The sequence below is a fragment of the Vulpes lagopus genome, chromosome 7 (assembly GCF_018345385.1).
Source record: "Vulpes lagopus strain Blue_001 chromosome 7, ASM1834538v1, whole genome shotgun sequence".
Classification (NCBI taxonomy): domain Eukaryota; kingdom Metazoa; phylum Chordata; class Mammalia; order Carnivora; family Canidae; genus Vulpes; species Vulpes lagopus.
In genome coordinates this window covers 37,205,617-37,223,044 of record NC_054830.1, presented here as the reverse complement: position 1 = coordinate 37,223,044, position 17,428 = coordinate 37,205,617, and the positions used below count along the sequence as shown (strand labels likewise).

Here is a 17,428-nt window from a genome sequence, read left to right as displayed (position 1 = left end):
GCTTTAGCATCTTCAGTCCATTGAGGGGGGGTGGGGGGGTGCTGAGGTGGGGGAGAAGGGTTCCAGGTTTGGTTCGCTTAGTAAAAGTAAACTGTTTTTGTTTAAACCAGAGAGGTGTTTAAGAACACTCTTTAGGTTTCCAGCACATTGCTCAAGATGACATAATCACACAGAATGTTTGTTTCCTCCCTACAAACCCAGCACTCGTTACATAATCAGCATCACCGGGGGATGAAGACACTACCACCCAGATGCAAGTTACCAAGGCAGCCGAGAGCCTTTTCGTGGTCACATTTTTCAGTGGTCCAGTTTGAGTTTGACCCTACATAGATTGTTCTAGAAGACAGGCCAGGGGACTCTTGCTACCTTTAAAAAGACATAATCTGTAGGTAGATGAGACATACATAATCCGAGGCCATCACAGAGCTTAACAGCATGAGTTCTTGCTGAGGGCTTTATCCCCCCAAAATGGATGCATACTTAGCTATTACACAGCCTTGTGCCCTCCACAGGGCCCTAACACACAAACAGATACATTTACAGAGAAACAAGAGAGTCCTAGAAAGGCTCCTTACAGGGTAAGGGAAGAGAACGAGAAATGGTTGAGATTCTTGATGTTATGGGAATAGAGTGGGTGAAGAGATCAGGATAGGCCCCTGGTTCTCACTACTCCTAGAACAAATATTTATTGAGCACTAACGTGCATCCTACGTAATCAGTTTCCCAGATCACTCAGCACAGCCTCACGGCTCCCAACAAAAGAGGATGTTTCCGTGCAGAGGCAAATTCACTGAACCTAGCTGTTCAGTAATTATATTTATTTATTTTTAGCCTGAACCAACTTTATTAGGAGGAACTACTTTCTGAGTTTCTGTTAATTACTTGTAGTTTACACAGTAACTTTAGAAAAGCAAATGAGAGCACGCTTAGATGCCGCCACTGTAAATACCATTCATTAGTAACTTATTTTCCCTGGAGTCTTGTGAAGTGTGAATTTAAAGGCTGCTCTATCTAGAAGAGTATTAAGATTACAAGCACATTTTACATTCACGAGGCGGAAAGGAAAGAAGAAAAGCAGCGATCCTCTGGATTCTCTTAACTATGTGACTAATTTAAATTAGTATGCCTTATCATGACAGGAACCGTTCGTGTTTCATCTCGAAAACATTTGTTTTTGGCATCCTCCCTACCCTTTCTCATTTCCAGGGGTAGCCCAAAACGATCCTGTAGTTTTCCAAGAACACTTTATGTGCATAATGAGGTGAGGTGAATAAATGGATAGAAATTCATGATTCGAAGAACGGATCTTTTTCGTCTTGTCGAGGAGTTTGGATCCACGGGCAGTAGACCGTCTCCTGTAACAACTTTCTGCTGTGCAAATTAAATCAGGGCTCTACCAGCAGGCTTTCCGTCCCATTATTGCCCATTTCCATTTTTCAAGACAAGTAAAAATAATAGTGGAACAACATCTTAAAAAGATTACTAGAGCAACATAATGCATGATATACAATATATAAAATAGGACAGCAGAATCCACTACAGAAATAAAACATTGGACGTGAGACAGATTGCATTATGCTCTGAAAAAGTGAAGTAACTAAGGGTAACCGTAAAGCTTCTTATTTATAGCCTGCCTTTCCCCCAAGGATCTTAGTATGGTTCATGTTCCAGGAGCAGCGGTACTTATGGACTTCTGCACCATTACTGGAGCACCTTAATTTTTTTGGCGGGCAGGGGGCAGAGGTGCCAGTCTGATAGGAAACCACGTACTATACACAGGACCATTTATTGATATCATTAAGTCCAGTATTAAAATCCTCTACGTAGGAGCAGTTTCAGCACATCAACTAGGAAAGCATAAGCAGTTGGTGAGAATGTTTCTAACCTTGGGTGGGTTGCTTTGATCACTTACTCAACAAAGAAGGTACAAGAGCCTCTGTGGCCTCTGTCCTCCCACTTAGTCATTTTCTTAAAGAGACCAGGCTGGTTTTCTTCACCTATATCTTTCTTGTCTGTCTCCCAAGTGAGGGATCGGTAGAAGTGCTTGCCTTTTTGGATGCCTTTCATCAGCGTCGCTGTTGGGCCTTAACCCATGTTTTAACAACCTTCACCTATCTTAAGAAGGTTGCTCTGTCCGTAAAGTGACCAGCTTATCCCAAAGAACATTCTTACAAACATTTCAGTTTAGTCTTTACCTCTCCATTTTTTACTGTAGAGATGGCCTCACTTTGGCCACATTCTGTGCCATAGTGAAATGTGAATGTGGGAGTAGAACTTCCATGACTGGGAGAAGCATGACCAGTAAGTTGTCTCAAATGAAGGCATTTAAGATGCTTGTCCAGCTGCAGTTTGGAAAAAAAAAAAAATTAAAAAATTAAAAAAAAATAATCTGGCAACCGTTCTTGCTTTTTGCTCTGCCAAAAAAAGAAAAAAATGCTTTATTGCAATTACAAAAGATCTGTTGAAAAAAGTACTTGATGCAAATTATTTAACAAACTGTAGGAGAGCGAGGAATGTTCAGATTTGCTGTTCATCAAAATGAGTTCACCACATTTGGAAATAAAAACAGGAATTTTTTTCCACTTTTTAAAAGCAGGCAGTTATGTAAATCCAGAAGTGGAGGGAAGGGAAATCTGTAGGCTCTCAGAGAGCCTGGCTTTGAAATCGTCCATTCGCCATTACTGTGTTAAGTGAAGACCCATCACGGGGGCTTGTATCTAAGAAGGCATTCCTGGCTTTGGAGTTTGTACAGTGAGCAAGGCTGCAGTTGTCATAATAGGCACATTCCGTGTAGCCCAGCTTTGCCACCCGTTCTGTCTGCATTTTTTGGCGTGCGCTCTCTCTCTAGAGCCAGGATTTCTAGAATACTTTGGACTCTTGTATGACTGGCCAATTGAAGTCACCATGCCAGATTGTCTTGTGATTGCACTTTCTCTTCATTAGGATGGAAAACCCGGTATACTGTAGTCTGTAAGAGGACAGTTTTGATAAATCTTGGTCTAATTACACTGCCAGTATTTGAAAATCTGCCCTCTTTAATAAAATCAAAAGTTACTGGGTCATAATCACTACCCCAATGGATACTTTAGCCTGGGGTTGTATTTAACTACTATTGGCATTTGAGACTGGGTGGTCATTTTATTCAAACACCGGAGGATAGGAAGTGAACAGTATCCCACCACAGACTTCAGGATTTCTTATTTTCTCCATTTCAACACTTTTTGGCTGACACTCATATAGAGTGACAGATAATATTCTCCTTCAGTCCTAAAATTCCAGGTGACCAGTCTGAGCCTGAAAGATTGAGATAACTGTGGGGTAGGTAACACCACACAAACTACACTTAAACAGATTCAAAAATCATTAAAACAGAAACGATGGCGGGAGATAAAAATGGACTCCAATTCTATAATCTCTTCCTTTTCTATAGGATCTTAGAGGTAAATGTTTATGGAAGTTCTCATAAGTTTGAGCTGTGAGGCCAGAATAATTGGATCAAATCTTTAATATCCAATACTGAAGTCGTCAAAGTGGATAAAGAAATGAAAATTCCATTATATTTCCCTGTGATCTGGAAATATTCAGTTCCTCCCGAAAGAAGGCATCAGACAGCTCATTTTAGATAGCCCTGTCTAAACCATATGACTCTACCCCAGCGGAGCTAAATTGAGTCCTCCCTCCCCACGAGCACTTTGGTCCCAGCTAGCTCTTGGAAACCAAGCGTGGGACATGTGTCACAAGCCTTCCTTTTTAAAGCAAAACCCTTCTCTCTGCCTATTAGAAACTTGTTATTTGCTGGCCCTACTATGAACCTAAACGGAAGATCATTGACTACACCCATAATTAACGGCTGTCCCTGTCTCTACTTACTCTGTGTCCTCATATATTTTCTCTTGGTTGCTAACAGGCTTCGATGGCTGAGAATAGTATACCTCTATACACTACCGCTTCCATGGGAAATCCCACTCTGGGCAACTTAGCCAGCGCAATACGGGAAGAGCTGAACGGGGCAATGGAACATACCAACAGCAATGAGAGTGACAGCAGTCCGGGCAGATCCCCTATGCAAGCCGTGTGAGTACTGTACTCCCAGCAGGTCTCCGCGTTCCGGCCCCCGTCTCTTGGTTTGATGTGCACACAAGCCCTTCCCTGGCTGCTCTTGATACCTTTTCTGTAATCTCTGCTTTCCTAGAGTCTTGGTAAAAGTTTGTGCTTCGGAAAGGTTTAGCTCGGTTAGCACATAAAAGGACCATTTACTAACTTTCCCATAAAACCGATCAGCTCCATGCAGCCCTACAAGTGCACACAGCAATAAAATGGGTGACTCATTTGCTTTTTTTCCCTCTGCTTGGCATCTCGGGCCATTATTTAAGCCACATTACCTTTTCCTCCTAAAATCGGTATGCGTCTCTGTCAGTTTGCTCAACTTGGTGGGCACACCGAACCTAGCAGGGGGAGAAAGAATGCTTGTTTACTTGGTCGGGTGATAGTCTGAACTGCAAACACAACGCTGAAGCGTTATGGCCAAGCGTTAATGATGGCACAAATGAAAGGCGGCATGATTTATAGATTGCTCTTAAAATATCAAAAGGAAAATTAATAGGAGCATTATAGCAGCAGACGGCAGTATAATGAGCACCATATAACTGAATGAAGTGATGGGCGATGGGTGTTCCTGCTGAATGTGAATGGCACAAGGACCAGGCCAACCAAGGAAGAGGCCCTGATGCCTTTGGGGTGGGGATGGGGGGTGGCAGGGAAGAGCCAGGACTGGGACAACTCCCTCTCTGCCAGGGAATGTTTAGAAGAGAAATGAGGCCACATTGTCCCAAATGATTAGATTTGCAGGAGATGCTATAGGATGACAGTCTCTCCTCCACCATTGCCCACTTTAAAGGAACACACTAGTCCAGTGTTTGAAATACTGGTGCCCCCTAGAATAGGCCACTGGTCTATACCCTCCTTCTGAATTACTCGTCCAACATCCTATTTGAAGATAATTTGAGTGATAAGAATGGAAAATATGACCCATAGCAATGAAGACCAGAATACATTGGCATCAAATGACAAGGAAAAAGAAAAATGCTGTCTGCCAGGGTAATTGGTGGGTACATGGAAATCTGAAATTTGATTATTTAGCGTTTGAATTCCATACCCAAAGTGCTTTGAAAAGGATCCTTAAAGATGGAAATAATTGTTTTTAATTTATCTGAACAATCTCGTAGCATTTACTACACAACATTTTATCTTTCACACTGACACTGCCATATATTATCTTTTCTAAAGCAGCCTTGTGTTTCTGACTTTACTGTAGTCACACTCGTGTTCATTTTTAAATCATTGTCATGACAGGAGTGTTTACTCAGATATTAAGGAAGTTCAGAGCAAATATAAATTGGTATATAAGCTACTTGAAGAAATGCTCATTAAAGCAAATATTTCTGAAGTTATTGAGTGGAAGAGAGACTATTTCTCATCATCTATATGAACTCCAAGGGTCAGTTGATGTCTGTTCTTACTATTTAGGGCAAAGGATTACTGAAAAGAGAAAGATATTTGGATAAAAACCTCAGGCAACAGTTTAGAATGCTGCGAATTTTGCTGTTCAAGAAAAAGCTGCTACAAAGTTAATTTGTTCAACAACTCTGAATTAACCCCAGTGTTACCAGAAACCACGTTTCACAGGCAGCATAATTCTGAACGAAATGAAGGTTTCGGTTGTGTTTTGTTTTGTTAAGGGAACCCTACGTAAAGATGTCAGAACGCACACTGTTCTTCACATCTCCCCGCTTCACACTGTTTGTTAAATATAATTATGTCAACAGCACAGTCCCTGTGCCGGCTCTCAGTGTCACAGACTGTGACTCTTTTTGACCCCGTATTTCCATTAAGCGAATTCTGTAATGACACAGTTTTCCTTCTTGTGCAATATGCATTACCCTGCTATGATGCAAATTGTTTCTTAACTGTTCTAGTCTAATCGGAATAAATCAAGCCGTAAACTTTATGGCACGGCTCACAGGACCTTGTTAGTCTGGCGGCCCAGCTACTATCATCTAGTGTTGAGACTGAGCCCCTCACTCGTACCCTTTCTGTGCGGCTCCAACACTACAACATTTTGTTTCTCCTCTGAAACGCTAGACAGTAGTCACATAATTATGGCTTTGGGGCATTATACTTTTATCCTGATAGGAGCTAACAGAGCTACAAAGCACAGTACTCCATGCTGTGCACACACCCTCAGAACACAATGCCTCTAAACACCAGTCAGCTTTAGTTAAAAACTCTCGTGTTCCCAAGAGTGGCTAAACAAAGGAATTACTCAGATATGAGGAGGGAAATGTGTGGTTTTGCACAGTTGTTCATCGGGAACGATTTGGGAAGGAGGAGTTGGGGGGGGGAGGTGGGGCAGGGGGTGATGTGCAAGATGGTGCATGGTGCGGTTCCCATTTCTAGGAGACACATGAATGTATGTGAAACATCGTATCTTAAGTAGTTTGCATCTTACCTGCAATGTATCTTGCTTGGAAATCCATTCTCTTTTATTCTCTGAAGCACCGCATGCCTGTGTGACTGCATTTGCCACACTCAGGGGGATCTGCTGGTATCAAGAAATGTTGTGAAGCTGGATTTCATTTCTCTGGAGTTTTAAGGAGCCTTAATGTCTAACTCAGTTGTGTTGTCAGGTTGTCAGACAGATCTCGTCAGTTAGCATTGGTTGGGAACCCACTCCGCATTAGGCACTGGGGTGAGCCAGCATGGGTGATAGAGCCCTAACCTGTGTCTTGGGGTTGGTAAATAATCTTACTCAAGTTTAGCCGCAACTTTCAAGGGCAAACAAAATATTCCCTAACATGAACATTGTATCTGGTTTGGTTTGGTTTGTGCCAAGCAAAACATTTGTCAGAGTGGAAAATTATAAAGCGAGAACTTAATTGAGAATGTTTGATTTCTTCTCCATCCTCCCAGCCCCTACCGCCCAGGTAGCCGTGTATTGTCTCGTGTCCTCAAATTCAGGTTTATAAACCTGAAATGATTAATAAATCTGATTGTTTAAAGAAGTGAAAGTAGAAAAAATGTTGATCAGGGAAAGTACATTTGAACTTCAATACGGGGCTAAGTAACACATAGATACATTTCTAGCCAAATGTGATCAGCAGAGAAGGGAGGGTAATTTATGAAGTAGCACTGCTCAATAGTAAAAATTTGAAATTCAGACATGAAGAAGTGTTCACTGCTGTCAGTAATCCAAGAAGCACAATTTAAGGTAACTGGAGCTTACCTTATACCTGCTAAGCAACAGATTTTTTTTTTTTTTCAAAAGTAATGCTTGGGGCTGATGAGGTTGAGTCTAAATTGATATAGCCCCTTTGGAAATTAATACTGTAATAAATCTTAAGAACCATAAAGATGTTTTTGGCCTTTGCTCCCAGAATTTCATTCTTAGAAATTTATCCTGAGGAGGTAAATCAACAGAAATGGGAAGATTAATGGATAAAAGTGGTTGCTGTATTATTCAAAGAGCAAAAGATGGAGGGAGGGGGGATTGCTATGTGTTATAAAAGACAATCACAGAATGTCCAGTAGTAAAAGACTGACATGTCCACACAAGGCATCTCATATACTCATAAAAATTACAACTGAGGGACGCCTGGGTGGCTCAGCAGTTGAGCATCTGCCTTCGGCTCAGGTCCTGATCCCAGGGTCCCAGGTCTCAGGATCGAGTCCTACATCGGGCCCCTGCAGGGAGCCTGCTTCTCCCTCTGCCTATGTCTCTGCCTCTCTCTCTGTGTCTCTTATGAATAATTTTTTTAAAATATTTTATTCAACAACTGAAAAAGCTGGCAAAGTCATCATATTTGTTATGGATACAATACGTAAAAACATGACGCCACCTGGGAGAGGATAGGCAGAAACAATAAAACCTACCTTAATTTGGGTTTATGGGTTATTTTTTTTTTAAAGGAGTAATCATCAGTACACTTAATTCTTCCCCAAAGAATATAGGTGATCCTACCAGGGCTGGCTCCAGAGGCGTAGTTAGAAGTTTCAGTGCTCTGCCATTTCCATATTGAAATTCTAATTTTTGAAGCACGTCTTCACTTTTCACTGGGGCTCTGCAAATTACATGGCCAGTCCTGGGTCTTCCTGTAGAAACACACCTAAGCAGGACCATGAAAAAGCTGAAAAAAGGATGGAGCACCACCAGCAAAATGCACTCGACTACAACTGTGATAACATTTCATTTTGCAACTAGTTTTTAGGAAGATGGGCACAATTTTTTAAAAGCTACTTATCCTGACGTCTACCCCCAGACACTCTCGAGGCTGTGCTAATTTTAGAGTCACTTGCTTTCCTGAAGGTTCACTTAGTCAAGGGCAGTCCAAAGCACTCCTGTTTGTTTTTAAATGGTTCAAGTGGCCTTTGGGGTTTGCATACATCAATTATTTAGGAAATCAGCCATCCCCAGTACCACCTCTTATTACTAACACTTGATAATGTCAATTAAAAAATCCTCCCTTCTGCAGCCTGTCCCAGCGATGGGACCATTTTAACTTGAATGGTTCTTTTACATATCAAAAGGCTTGCAACAGAAAGTAATTTGTATTTGCAAAGGATCGGTTGTAAATATGATTTACGAACAACATTTCTCAATTGTTATCGGAGTGGTTTCGTGTGATCCCCCGCAGTCCCCTTCGGGTGAACCGTGTGCTGGTCCATAATGAGAAAGTTGGCAGATCTCGTCACAGGCTACGGCGTCCTGGTGGCCGCTACCAGCCGGGCCTCTTGTTTTGCCTTGTTTACAGCTGACAGCGTTATTATTCTGATTGGGGCTCTGCTTTCTTATCATATTGTTGTGTTGGGCGAGCCTTTCCTTGCCGTTTGTGTTTCCTGGCAGGGCTTTTCTTGCCTTATTGACAGTTTGTAAAAATATGCATTAATTTGGAGTTTCAAGCATGTATCATGGTGTCTCTTTGCTGTGTTTGCTTGAAGTTGATTAATGATAGAACCTCGCTTGGGGTCGGTCTCTGGAGAGTTCTTTCACAGGTTCTGCATGTTAACTAGCAAAGCAGAACACACAGCAAGCCATGATTAGCCCAGCCTCCCGCACTCAGTGGTCCCCACAAACCACCATTGTATCACCGATTCTCATTCCACATAATTATTTGAAGATCTGTATTCTTCTACCCAGGATGCCACTACGGGGCCTGTTATCTGGCACTCAAAGTGTGGTCCTCCTCGGGCCAGCAGCCTTGCCTGGGAGCTTGCTAGGGATGCAGACGCTCGGGCCCCACCCCAGACCTGCTGAGTCACACGCTGCACTGTAACAAGAGCCCAGCGTGACTTGAGTGTGACTTGAGTGCGGGTTGAAGTGTGAGACACACCCAAGGGAAGAGAGGCGGCTTCTGGCCAGGGATCATTCTAGAGCGGCACTGCCCTCAAGGAACCTTCTGCCATGGTGGAAATTTTTATCTCTGGGCTGCCCAGTGTGGTAGCCGCCAGCCCCCCCTGTGGCCAGTGCAACTGAGAAACTCAAATTTACATTGTATCAAGTTTTAATGGGTTTTCACTGAGCTAGCCACATGTGGCTAGTGCCCGTGGCGGTGGACCGTACTGTCCTAGACTGTGGCTTTTGCTGCCCAAAGCCCCCAACCTGCTTGGGGATTGGGAGGCGGGGCACCCTCAAGTGAACGAACCTGTTTTCATTTCTTCCAGGCATCCTGTGCATGTCAAAGAAGAGCCCCTCGATCCAGAGGAAGCTGAAGGGCCTCTATCCTTAGTGACAACAGCCAACCACAGTCCAGATTTTGACCACGACAGAGATTACGAAGACGAACCAGTAAACGAGGACATGGAATGAACGTCTCTGGGCGGGCCAACCCCAAGAACGAAGATTGGGAAAACAAAAACAAAACACAACACGTCAAAAGTTAGCAGTGAAATTGTTCTCCATTTGTTGTACAGTCGGGAGGATTTTCACTCCATTTTGACAACTCTGAAACGTGTTAACTCTTAGTGCCATCAAGAATCCCATTTGGGAGTATTTTTGATTTTTCTACTTTTTGTTGAAAAAAGGAATTTGTACTCTGTGCATTGGATGGACTTGTTTGGTACTTGGGATTTTCCTCTCTTAACAGTCAACATCAGTGTTGTAAATTTGCTAAACTGATTCACTTCTAGCAGCAGACTTTGAACTGCAGTCCTGCCAGCGTTGGACACGAGGACACCCAACTGAGCATGTGCACCCGAGCTGCAGACCAAGCCTCTGCCCAGAATTTAAGGATTCCAATGGACGACCTATTTGCACAGTACTGCATGTTGATTATCACTGCCTTTACTCCTTTTTTTTTTTTTTTTGTTCGTTTTGTTTTTGTTTTGCTTCCAGTTGGGATGGGGAAGGCCTTTGTGTGTGTATTGGGGGGAGGGGGTTAAAAAGTCATATCCCAAACTTTTTAATGTATTGCTTTTTCCCCCCCCACCCCCCGCTTCTACTATTACCATTTTAAGTTCTGACCTCAGGCCTCCATTTGGGCCCACGGCCTCACGGAGGCTTCAAGTTTTCTGTACCTTGTGATGAATGTTAATAGGTGTTTTTATTATACAAGAGCTGAATGTCATTTCTCGTTCGTAGTTTCCTGTCACTCATTCCAGTTTCCCTTCAGACATCACCACGTTTTCTCCAAAGTCAAAAAACATTCCGTTTTGGTCTTTTTTCAAAAAGGTCCCAAATGCTGCACTCTACACATGAAGGTCCTCTCACACAGACGTGAAGTCCTGCCAGAAAGAGAATGAATGACAGAAAAAAAAAAAACATAATAGAGACACCCCAGGAACAATGCAGATTCATTCCACGAAGCCGTATTGGAGGTGGGAAGGGGGCTGTTTCAGATTTGGTTTTGGTGGGGTTTTTTGTTTTTTGGTTTTTTGGTTTTTGGTGTTTTCTTTCTTGCAGCGACCACCGTGGTTAATCAGTGCCACAGCATTTTCCCAGCACAAGGAAAGCTAGGCAGCATGTCCCCCCCCCAAGATCTCCTCCAGAGCGACCGTGTGGCTGTTGGAAGGCTCTCCCTTGGGTGACCACGTTGCCATGGGCCACAGGGTCACTGATGCTAGCAAACCAGCATGGGTTGCTTTGTTTGCAAAATGGCCAAAAAGCTGGCTTTCCAGGAGCAACTCCGCTGAAAGTCGTGGCGGCGGCGCTGAATTTAAACATCAGTCCAGACCTGCTTGGTGGCATTAATCTGTTTGAATGCAAATTAGATTTCAGATTGAATTTGTTATGGAAGTTAATGAGGACTCAGTTCAGCTAATGCTAAAGTGTTCATTTCAAACGTGCAAATTCGGTACTGCAGTTCAGTTTGTTATGCAATATTATCACACCAAGCCAGTATCCAAAACTAACGGTAGAAGATATCGAGGGGGTGGGGGGGGCCTGCACGTGGTGCCCCTGGGCGTTTGGAGAAACATACATGACGCACAGAACGTGACAGTCACCGGTCAGTACAACCTCAGTCCTTAGGACCCCTCAACGCTTCCACTCTGCACCCACTTTCCTGTCACTCATTTATTTATCTAGGACCGTAGCTTTTGTTTTTAGTTTTGAGAGCCTTTCGGAGCTTAATTTATATTCTTTGTACCTTTTTTTTTTTTTTTCTAAAATTACCAAAGATATTACACAAAGGTAAATTATGTTCTCTGTTTTATGCTTTATCTGATGAAGCCAAATATCCTCTTATTGTTGATCAAAGGAGGCGAAAGAATTTAGAGGCAATTGATGAGTTCTAGGCTATTGCTAACCTGAGAAAGAGAACTGCTCCTTCGTCATAGAATAAATTTAGCAGACAAAGTAGGTAATGGAACCAAAGTTGTTACTTTTGTTATTTTTTTTTTTCTTTTCTTGTTCTGTACCTCAACAGAGACCAAAACTCATAGAGCGAGGTTACGGGGCTGCTGAAGGTGTTACAGGAGCGAAGGAAGGAAGGGAGTCCCGTCTCAGAAACCTGAATGAATGCCACTGAAAATTAGGGAGTAACCAGTAAAGGAGACAGTCGAGATAAAGTGGAAAGAAAACAGAAAAGCTTCTACAATGCAACTCAAACACATAGTAGCATTTCTAGAGTATATATTTTCTTTTCCAGAGAGATCATATGTCACTTTGGTTTTAAGAACCATGCTAGGATCACTGCATCAATTTTGCTTTGCCTTGGCATTGATCTTCCAGTTTTTTGTTTGGTTTTTAATAATGTTTCCCTTTTTCCTTTTTTTTTTTTTTTTTTCCTGATTAGGCTTTGGTCAGCATTTTTCATTAAAAAAAAAAAAAAAAGTAACACTCCCGTCCACTCATAAGCTTGGTACAAAAACTTCTTTGCAAGTTTCTTTTGAAGCTTCACTCTGCTTTCTGTATAAAGGGCAGTCTGTGGTCACTCGAGACTTTTTTTTTTTTTTTTAAACTTTTCCAGGCAGCTTCATGATGTGCAGGCAGTAGCCAGACAGGGTCATGGGAAGGGGGCCCTGTGCTTCTAAACTGAGTGGTTGCTGGTTAGTTTGGTATTCAAAAGAGGATAAAAATCTGGTAGATTAGTTCATTCTCAGCATGTGTAGCTAGACATGAGTAAAGATAACAGCATGAGAAACTGTTAGTACGCATACCTCAGTTCAAACCTTTAGGGAATGATGAAAATTAAAAAAAAAAATACATTTCACTCAGTTGCACTTAGTCGTATGTCTTGCATGCTTAGTCTAAAGACTGTAGCAAAAAGAAAAAAAAAGAAAAATTAGATTTTACATATCTTTGCAGGTATCACAGCCCTGCAGAAGAACCAACTGAAAAAAAAAATTTCTCAGGCTTTACAGCAAGCAAACTTCACTATGATTTTTACAATTCTGATTCTGTATCCCTGGGGGGGTGTTCCAGTCGCTTCTTTAGGATGGGGTTTATTATGTTGTACATATATTCCAATGTGTCTGTGTGAATCTTTGTCTTTTTTGGGGGAGGGCGGAGGGCGGTTCTTTTTTTAGATATTGTTCCTAAAAAGGAATAAATGCATACACCTGTTTGTCAAAACACCTTTGCTTTTTGTGCAACTGCTTTATATTAACGATACTAAAAAAAAAAATAGCTTTGGAAAAAAACTACTGTATGTAATGGGATTGCAGAATATGCTGCACATGTATTTTATTTAGTTATCCTTGCTTTAAGAATATTGGATGACATTTCCTGACATGTGGGAGGGAGAAGTTCCCTAACCTTTTTTTTTTTTTTTTTTGGCTTTTAAATTGTAACATAGTTGACAGATTTTTTTTTTTTTCTGTTCTCATTGATCAGAGCATTTTGTACAGATTTGTGTGTGTGTGTGTGTGTGTGTGCGCGGGTATGTGTGTTAATCTGTTTTTTGATACATTCCTATCCCTTGTGTTTATCCTACCACTGCCTTCCTGGCTATCTTAAACCAGTTCATACATTTGAAAAGAGAAAAAAAATGCTGTTTTAAAAAATGTTTTCTCCTGCTGCAGTAAATATTTTGCATGATGAAATGCCAGGGTCACACTTTCAAAGTTTATCAGTGAAGTAGTGATTAATAATGGGGAGTTGTCAAAGCTATTGAACTTTTTGTATAAAAAAAAAAAAAGAAAACTTTACAAAGGTGCCAAGATGTAAAGACAATTTGTTACTTTTTTTTTTTTTTTTTTCAAAGAAAAGCATACATGAGGGAGTTAGTCCCTTGTATCAGGCAAATGCACTGTCAGGAATGAGAATCCATCCTCCTTGTCCCTAGAGTCTGTCCTTGTAAGAGAGTGACACTGCCTGCAGTGAACCAGCAGTGAAATGAAGCATCAAGGCTTCTGTATGTGGAAGAGTGACCGCCAGCCTCCCCACCTTCGGACAGCTCTGCCTCGATTTCCAGCATTCCATCAGACCCAGTAAAGAATACCTTGGATTCTTCACCCCAAATCTGATTGATGGAAATCACTAGCTATTTTATCATGAAAAAAAAAAGTTAAAAAAAAATTTCCTCTCCTTTCTACATTCCAGCTGAGCTCCGTTTCCAAGGGTACGAAGAACAGCATGCTCATAAGAATTTTGAATCTTTTGGGTACCTGTTGGTTCATGGTATCCCCTCTTGATATTTTGGATGGTTTTGAATGTCGGTTTCGCTTTTTTATCCTGAGAATGAGACTTAACGTTGCTAAAGGCATTTAATGGGCCCAGTGTAGTTCCCACGATCTCTGCTACCCAGAAGCCTTGATGAAGATGGTACAGTCCGGACTGTGAGCACGGTGCTTCGTGGATTTGTGCTGCCAGTAACAAGAATTTTTTCTGTTTCGTTTTGTTTTGATAAGGCATAAAAGAAACTCATTCCTTGACATCAACTGTAATTCCATCATTCCGTGTCTGTGGATACAGACAATAAAAAAAAAATGTTGTGTAGTCAGTACTCATTACTGACATGATAGCATTCTCAAATGCAATAAAAATGCTGGTTGTTCACACTGGTAGTAAAAAGTCGCGACAGCCTAAGTTTCTTTCCCCTTCTGACCTGCTGATCTTGTATGTTAGGCATATGCCTTCGGTTTATCACCAGCTGCTTCCGACACAGAATTAAAATCAATCTTAACTAAACACTTTCATCATCACAGAGGGCTAATGCTCTCATCCTCAGGATTTCAAAGTGCTAAGTCTCCACTTTAGGGAACAGGAAAAAACTAAAAAAGATATAGTCCACCTTTTCTCCCGAGGAAGCACACCCTTATTTTTGTTCATCAAATTTTATACAGAAAAAAAAACACACACACACACAAAATGTTTAATAACTAGCATTAAGAGCAAACTAAAATTTCAGAGGAAAGCAATTTCATGAATAATTCATTAAAATTTCACATCTGCAAGATTAGTCATCCAAATAAAATGCTAATGTCAAAAACATGCACCGTCTATAATATTCTCATCAAGAAATCTTTTTGCATATAATGATAAATGCTTAGATTAGAACAAATGATTTTATAAAAATATTCTATCAAAAGTATGCTAGATAACCACATCCAGTACAGAAAACAGTGAAGCTTTAGGAACTAAATATTCAGAAAAACCACCCTGATTTCGAGATTTGTTTCACTGCATACCTTGAGGAAAAAAACACACAACACTGCTATTTGTCTTTAATACTATTATGTCGTATATATTCTAAGGATTAATGAGTTTGGGCATCATCTTTCAGTAAAAAATAAGTAGGTATATTGAAAGCAGCACTTGAAGTGGCCAAACCGGGGTAACATAAAACCGTTCCGTCTGTAATTGAGAGCATAACACAAGCCAAAAGATGACTTGAAAATTAACCGAGCTGCTGTTCCTCGGCCAAACACCGGCTGCCGGTGAGGAACACGTAAGCGTGCTTGCTTTCCCAGCATTGTTTTGAAAAGCCCGTCTTAGGGGAAAAAAAATTTTTTTTAATATAGGTTTTGCTATTAAGTTGCAAAGTAGTGTCCTCTTTTCATTAACAGTTATGCCACAGTCTAGAAGCCCTCTAGTCTGATAATTAATAAAACATTTGAACCCTTAATTCTCATCTAGCTACTAAGAATATAATATTAGGGTTAATTGAAATTCCTTTAAATGCCAGGCTTAAACATAAATACTGCTTACAGCATATGCAGTTGGTAAAATTAAATGTGTACACATATTTGAGTAAGCTGAAGGACCCAAACCAAGTATGACGATGCATTAGGGGAGAAGTGGCTGGTGCTGCGCAGGATCTTTTTCATTGTGTTTCTGGAATTCTGAAGCAGGAGCACCCTCTTGTACACATTGATTTAAGGCTGGCAGCTCAGGTAAACGAGGCAGCAAGCCCAACATACATGTTCTTCTTTTAAATGGAGGCCTTTCTATATAAAGAGCCTAAACTCCGTAGCACCAATTTCACATCAATTAAAACAGCAGCATGATATTAGCAATCTCCCCCCCACACACACACCCCAAAGACTAAAACCAAGTGTAATTAGTCTTTGACTTACTACATTTTGTCTTCTTTAGTATTACATATTTTCATAGAGGGTAGTTATCACAATTTACCTTTCATCTTCATTGTAGTTGAGTCAAATAAAAGTATTCTTTATTAAAATAAAGTGAACTTGGATCTCAAACCTTCATTTAAGCAACTGACTGATTGATGAAAGGTTTAAGACAGAATTCACACTGGAGGGAAATTAAATTACATACAAAAACACTGGTTTAACTGGGACAATATTTGGATTAGAAAGCCATCACTCTAGATAGAACCTACTTTTATTTATTTTTAAACAGTATTTTATTTTTTAAAAAAACAAAACCCTATGTCGTCTTATTTCCATTCTGATGGTAAAATGACATTCGATGCTTAATACCATATATATATTTGAAATGATCAGTGGTCTCCCTGCCCCCCCTTTTTCTTTTTTTTGGCTTCTACCAAGAATATAGGGAGGAGAAAAAGACAAGCTTCAAGTTATAATGTTAATTTGAAGGTAACCGGCCTTTCAAGAATTAATTTCAGCCAAAGCAATAATCATTATTTACCAGCTTGTGACATTTTTATCACTCATCATATTAGCAAATTTCCATTGAAAATGCTAAAATGGTTCGTCATAAGGCAGATAACTGCTCTAGCTGTAAAAATGACCAACACAAGTGCCGGTACTCAAACATTAAATTATACTGTAATTAATAAAGACAGTTAAACTGTCTACTAGCAACAGCAATTTAGGTAACCACATTTGATCGGCTATAAATTGTAACTACATTAAAATTCCAGAAATATTAGCAATATGGATTACTTGATGGAAGTCAGTGCTGATCACCAACTCGCCCCCCCCAACCTTACCCCCCTTTTTTTTTAAACAACGGAAGCACGGGTCAGGTTGACCACAAATCCGTGGGCGAAGATCAGGCCTTAGCACTTTTAATCTTGTGAAACAAGCAATTACAAATAGTTGCATCGATTTGTTAAAAAGCTTTAGGTGACATAAATTGTTTCCTGTTTAGCTTATTGCTCTGATACATAAATGTCACCGAGTCCAGTATTAATTAGGGCCAGGGAAGAACACAGGGTGGCTTCCAATGAAGAATTTGCCGGTCCTTTTGTGGAACGTTCTTGAGAGCTGCTCTCACTGCACCATTTTTCATGAGTGGTAGAGAGAGGAAAGGAAAACTATTTTGTCATGTGAAGTCTCTAATACCAGCTTCATTTTTGGTTCTGAACTAAATGACAGGATTTCAGACTTGCTTTACTGCCATCTGACAGAAAGCACCACATTTTTAAAATATCTTTTAAATAGAATAATATTTGCAAGGCATTTCAGCCCCTGAAAAGCTAACACTTCTCCCTTCTGAATGTATAGTACTATATGTGTTTCCTTGGGTTGCTATTTCCACACTTAAAATACAATTTTAAAT

General features: G+C 40.7%; 1 protein-coding gene across 14 annotated transcripts in view; it reads left to right on the top strand.

Annotated features, from left to right (window-relative positions):
- The window catches only part of FOXP1 (forkhead box P1), a 581,933-nt gene extending 567,427 nt beyond the window's left edge, over positions 1–14,506 (top strand). For all 14 annotated transcript variants that reach the window (XM_041764652.1, XM_041764646.1, XM_041764645.1 and 11 more), the window contains 2 exons: positions 3,908–4,074; positions 9,718–14,506. In XM_041764652.1, coding sequence (XP_041620586.1) covers positions 3,908–4,074; positions 9,718–9,862 — 312 coding nt within the window. In that variant the 3' untranslated portion in view covers positions 9,863–14,506. The remainder of the gene's footprint in view (positions 1–3,907; positions 4,075–9,717) is intronic.
- The last annotated feature ends 2,922 nt before the right edge of the window (positions 14,507–17,428 follow it).